The 6,509-nt window shown below is 40.4% G+C and overlaps 1 protein-coding gene across 1 annotated transcript; it reads right to left on the minus strand.

Annotated features, from left to right (window-relative positions):
• Positions 1–537: 537 nt before the first annotated feature.
• Positions 538–5,419, minus strand: LOC122081357 (squamosa promoter-binding-like protein 7). The gene is made up of 3 exons (XM_042648446.1): positions 4,362–5,419; positions 4,098–4,216; positions 538–1,244 (listed from the first exon to the last, which is right to left on the minus strand). Exons 1-3 carry the CDS (start codon positions 4,940–4,942, stop codon positions 796–798), a joined length of 1,149 nt encoding a protein of 382 aa, XP_042504380.1. The 5' UTR covers positions 4,943–5,419; the 3' UTR covers positions 538–795.
• Between the last annotated feature and the right edge of the window lie 1,090 nt (positions 5,420–6,509).

Below are 6,509 nucleotides of genomic sequence, written 5' to 3' on the forward strand. Positions count from 1 at the left end.
TAGATATCCTCAAAAATGAATTGGCTTCAAACGATTCTGTTTTCCCCATAATACACCTAGAGAAGCTAGATTGACTTACGTAACACAAGCAGCTGGTGGTAATGACTTTGAAAGCATTAGTATATCCGTAATCTAGGCACTTTTAGTAAGCTGCCACATGGCACTATGGTGGGAGTGTGGGGATGTAGCACTTGATCTCTTTTCCATTATAATAATTGAGTTTAGATTGAAACCCTTAACTACTGTCTAAGAAAATTTGGACAAAGTAACATTGGTTAGGTTAAAGTTGACTGCGAAGTGGCACGTGTTGGGATATATGCCAAGAAAGCATTTACAAGTCCATTACACAGAAGCCAATGTCTCCTACCCAACAACCAATCACATTCATATAAGAGAAAGACCACATTGTTTCATTGTTTCCTTTCTTGCATAATAATGATTAGGGTTTTGCCCTTTCTCATATTTGGGAGAGAGAGAGAGAGACTTTGATAGGCATTTTACTCCACAAAGGTAGAGTATTATTTTGATGGCCAAGAGTTGGAAAATGGTTCCTTCCTATAGCATAGATGAAAGATAAATGAATGGAAATTCTAAAGAACATGAAATTTTATGAGTTACAAAATACAATAGATGGACCTAAAAGATTGAATGACACTCATGATCCAGGGTGAAGTACTAGACTCCAACACTTTAAGGTCTCATTCTTGATCAGGAGGGGAATCCACTCCACTTTAGCAGATGAGACCTAAAGAAATTCAAAAAATAAGTTGCAATTCAGCATTCAGTATTCAGCATTCAGACAGTCCCCTCCAAAGACTTCCATATCTCACCACACTCATCTTCATCTTCTTTGGTCTTGCTCCTACCTGATAAGAACCCGAAAGGTGAACTAGGAGCCTGCATAAGGTCCAGTGTCAAGTGTGCACCTGATTCATGGAACCCATCCCACTCAGGTGGTTCAGGAAGCATATGGTGTTGGTGGGGGATGTGATGAGGGAGGAGTCCTGGCTGTGCACCACCCAACTCATCCATTGTGTGGTGGTGGTTCCAGTCTCTGTCAAAGAAGAGCTGCCTAGAGAAGGTGGCTGCACGATTCTCTGCAATCAGCTCACGAAGTGCAGCACTTGACAACAAGGAGAGATCAGCAGGAGAAACACAAGAACCAGACCTGGATGACAGAAGAGAGAGAGCACAGCCCTTCGATGATGATAAACAAGATAATCTTCCGCCTATCGATTTACTTTCTGCAGAGAAAATATATGACTCAAACCATTCCAGTGAATAGCAAAAAGTCTATAGCTACAATAGAGAATTGGATATGATTTGAACGTTGAGCCTTTGTAGAATTCAACGCAGATGGCTTGGAGAATCCCTAAACATCTAAAAGGACTGTGTTTGCTGGTGTTTATCTCCTTCATTCTGAAGTATGTCCTTTAAATGTTAAACTCGAGTTATATTACTTTGTACAGTACACTTGCAATTATAGTTGGGGGTTTTTAAATCCAAGAACAAGTTCACCGTGATGGATATGCTAATCAAGGGCAGAGGTCATGACAGTGAACCCAGTTGAAACAGAATGACTAGAAGAAACAAAAAACAGATGTAAGAATGACACATATTTACTGAAAAACAGAACCCTGGGACACTGATCAAACCCCTCATTAATTTGGAAAGAGCAGTCAAGTTATTAAAATATCACTGATGAATTGAACATGCCCATCTTCTTTGTTTCTAGTTGCACATATAGAGCATAATCACTATTCTAAGATTTTATCATGCAAATTAGAGCAGTATAGCAAACAAAGAAAATCCAGTCTCAAATTTATTCCTCTTAACAAACATACCGGCAAGTAAATGAAATAAAATTTATAGGAGGAGATGAAGGGGAACAACTTGTAAGGCTTGCAGATGATTCATAAGTGTAAAGTTTTGATCCCAGAAGTTCAAACTTGTAGGTGGAGGACACCCCCTTGCACTTGTGGTAGTACATACTTCTGACATGTGGATATGGTGAGAACCCAGTCTGATAACATGTAAAGTTTCCATCCCAAAAGTTCGAATTGGTAGGTGGAGGGACTCCCAGGTATATAAAGGGAGCGTAGGCTAATTAGTAGCCAATGTGGGACTCAACTCCCAACAAGAAGTAAGAACAAACAGGTATAAGAAATAGCAACCTGACTTTAACATTTTTCCTTTTCCTGGGATCAGGGGAAAATGGTTCTATTGTAGATTGAGAAAGAAAGAAAGCATAAACCATTTCCAGGTTTAGTTGTCACGTCCATTCCTTGGGGACTACTGCATGAAATGCTTTCCATGGAATGAGATGAATTCAAGCCGCGGCACAGAATGGAATTCTTCCACACACAGGTTGGACCGGTCAGACAGCAGCAGTATACTTGTGATGTTATCCGATTCAGCAATCTATTCCTAGGGCGCTTTACATTAACACCCCTAACTAACTCCATTATTATTTAGTCTCGGAGTTCTCCAAGGCCTTGTTTGTTTAAATATGACATTCTCCCTCCAAGTAAAATTTTGCTGACTCCATGTAAACTTGCTCTTATTTCTGAAGCTCATCCTTCGCATTTCACGCCAAAACAAAACCTTATTTTACTTTACGCCTCTTTTATGTGGAAGCAAATAGAACATAAATGTTATAATGTAGAAGTTAATGGCATAAACTATAAAGTTTGTTTCCTCGCTAGGTGCTCTTCATAAATTACCTTTAACTTCGAACGATCCGGAAAATATATGGCAGCCATCTCCTAGAAATATATTTACAATGTACTAAAACTTAATTTTTGTTAGACAACAAGGGTAAAGAATAAAATCAAATCTAGAAGTTTGATTTGTTGAACAATCTACGGCATAAACATGTTCAACAGATATGACAAATCAGTTTAGAAGAGTTAATCATGTAAAGAGAAGGGTTAAGGGTTAATTTGGCCTTTCTTAAATGTATTTTTTGTATTATGTATCTTATACCCTACAATATGGTATTTTGTACTTATCTACTGTACAGATTAGCTATAAATAATATCTATAGGGAGTTATCATAAGTACTTCAGACATATCTACCAATAAGTAAAAGGCACTACTTAGAGCACTTTACACTAAAGTGCATTGTTTAGCACTTGTATCTGTTGAGACTCTTTGGTTTTAATACCCAAATTTGATTAGGCACCATTTTGAGTGGTTTATCCTTTAGATCAAATTAGTATAATGATTCATTTTGAGATGGCCTTGGAGTAAGAATTTCAGGTCCAATGGTTTACATGTTAAAGTTAAAAGTGAATAGAAAAAATTTAAACATTATCCTTGCGAAGTACACTTAGAAAACCTATACTCACCCAGTACAACCAACCACTAATGATCCATTTGCTCTTGAACTCTTGACCTCAATCTACATTTTCTAGTTTGACCCCTTCTCAATCAATTAGCTACCTATTTTTTGTTGCTTCTTAGCTTCAATAGCTCCTGTTTCTAATTCCACTATGAGTTCCTTGTTTATAAATTAGCATTTCCTCTAGGTATGAATCTTTCACAAAAATCATCATAGAATTTTTTTGAGATCAGTGACTTCTACATTAAATCCCTCAAAAACTCTGTAAGAAGCACCTTCAAGTCTGATAACAGTTCAGAAGACCATCAAAATAAATTTTCATTTAAAATTGCAGAGATTGCATTCAAATCGAACCCTATTTGTTCCCATACACTGAACTATATGAGAGAGATATTCTACAGAACCCAATATCATAGCTGATGGCAAGGGACAAATTATCTCTCCATTGGTCCAAGCAATCAAGCCATATCTCCTTCCAAGGAGGTTCTGCAATCTTCCCTTGATTAGTAGAGTTTCTGACCCCTGAAACTAATTCTCAGAAACAGAGAACAATGGGGAAGCTCTGTTAAATTTATGTTGCAAGGCTTGGACTCCTTTTATAAAACAGAATTCCTAACTCAATTAAAGGAACAAAGGCACCAGATCCCAGTAAGAGAGAGAGAGAGAGAGGACAACAAAATAATAATTATTTAGGTCAAATTGCAAAGCATGTTAAATGCAACAGTTTTTATTAAATATAGGTTCTGAGCTTTACCTCGAGAAAGGTTCTTGGAGATAGATTCGTTGAAGGCCTTTCTCCTCCGCTCGTTGTGGCCGGCTAGTCTCCTCCTGCAACTCCTCTTTGAATCGTCGAACTCAGATACTACATGAAACCTACACTCCCCCACAATCCTCATTTTCAAAATTGAACCGATAAAAGAATACCAAAACCTAATCCACGAAACCCATTAGAGACAAAGATGAAGAGTATACAGGGAAATCTTCTGCTTTGTTAGTAGAAGAAATTAAGAAACTGAACCTGCTGCACTGCTGGCAGAACCGCTGCTCCATACCAAGCACCACCACTTTGGGCGCCTTGGAGTGAATCTCACACACCTTATGCCGGCGGTGATAATCCTTGGAGTTCACCAGCGCCGTGTGGCAGCCCTCCACCTGGCACCTTGGCACCGCCGCCGACGCCGCCGACGAAGACCCACTACCACCACCACCGATGAGTCCATAAGGTTTTCCCCTCTTTCCAATCGGGAATGCTGCCAGGTGTTGGAATGGTGTGGTGGTGCCGTCTTCGAAGTAATGGCGTTTCCCAAGCTTCAAGCAAGTGAGCTGAGGATCCTGATGGTGCACATGGGACACCCCGGTGTACAGAGACGAGTACTGATACGGCTGCGCATTGTCGACCTGGTGGTAGTGGGCGTGGGACAGCATCAGTGCCTGCGCCGCCGGGGTTGTGGTTGTCACCGCGGCGGCGGTGTCTTCGGCTAAAGGGTTGCACCAGTCGAACCGAGATGTCCCGACCTCCCAGAAACCCCACGACAGATTGCTACTATTACCAATTTGGCCTCTGCCACCGTTGTTGACTCCATTCCCACCATTTTCCATCTCTCTCTCTCTCTCTCTCTCTGAGGCTCCACGGTTTGCGTTTCTTCTTTTATGCTATTAAGAGATTACGATGCTGTGTATTGACGGAGATCAGTTTGTTGCATTTATAAAAGAAGAAAGAAGGTGGGGCCGGAGAGAGAGAGAGAGAGAGAGTAATGGTAGAGTCTGGAACTTCTGTGGTTTCTCAAATGGAACAACTGTTTAAAGAGAAAGCTGCAGAGTTGCAGAGCTCAGAGACTGATGGAGATTAGATATAGAGAGAGAGAGAGAGAGAGAGAGAGAGACGGGGGGGGGGAAATGGAATTGAATCATAGAACGGTACCGTAATTTGTATTTAACTTCCAATGTGGGAGAAAGGTTTAGAGAGAGAGGGGGAAAAGCAAAGCTCTGCGCTTCTGCAGAGACGTGGAAAGACGGAGGGAAGGTGACACGTGAAAGGAGATAGGAATGGAGAAACTTTGGAAGTGCCCGTGCGAAGAATGATGAAGGCCGGACCGTACACGTGGACTGAAATGGTTCGAGACTTTGAAGCTTACCTCAGCTTAGATATAGTGAGAGAGAGAGAGAGAGAGGAGTCAAATCTTTTTCTTTTATAAAAGAGAGAAGAGTCAGGCTGGCAAAGAATGAATAGTAAAGCAAAGAATAAACTCCAAAACTCCAAACTCCCGAAGTATCAAGAAAAGAAGAAAGGGAAAAAATATTTTGTCAGAAGAGAAAAATCAAAATTTATTAATTTAGATTAAAATATTTTTATTTTTCTTGGTTTTATTAATTTTCATTTCTTACCCAGACAAATCTGTCCTCAGTATATACGAGAAAAAAAAATGTCCTCAGTAGTGCTCTCTGCAACATAAGGGGGACTGGTGGAGTGAGCGAGCGAGGAGAGGTGAGAAGACAGGAGACGAGGCCACTATGAGAGTGTGTGTGGGTTTGAGAGAGAGAGAGAGAGAGAGAGAGAGAGGGAAAGTTACCTATTCTTACTACCTAATTAGGAATGGATAATTTACAACATCACCCTCGGAGAATGCCAATATTAGAAGGACATCCTCTCTCTTTCACCAATTTAGACTCGAACTTCTTGTCGTCAGTCTTTATTGAGTGATGCTATGAAATATCACTTTAGCCCTTATGAGTAAAACACATTTATTATATTATGCTAAAAATACCACCCCATTCACCTTTTTCTTTACCGACAATCGTTCAAAGCAGTGGGAATTGGTGATGGATGACGACCTCATGGCGACCAGGAAAAACCCCTCTAACCTGCTATGAACCTTGCAAACATGCTCTCTGCCTCAGGACTAGACAAATGGGGCTAGAGGAAATCCTTTGACTTCACCACCACTACTGTCCACATAGTTTTCAAGTAGGGAGCTTGGGGCAGAATGCAACCGCATCGGACCGGAATTCAGCTGCTGTTGCTGTGGCGATGATGGGCTCCGAAGCCTTGAGTTGGAAACAAAGATATATTCTCTGTTTTTTCCCTGAACTTTAAAAGAATAATTTGCTTGCTGAATTAATCAGAATTTTTTTTATTGGATTTACCTACAGAACTTGGATCAATCTA

This window comes from Macadamia integrifolia, chromosome 6, assembly GCF_013358625.1.
Source record: "Macadamia integrifolia cultivar HAES 741 chromosome 6, SCU_Mint_v3, whole genome shotgun sequence".
NCBI classification, from domain to species: Eukaryota; Viridiplantae; Streptophyta; class Magnoliopsida; order Proteales; family Proteaceae; genus Macadamia; species Macadamia integrifolia.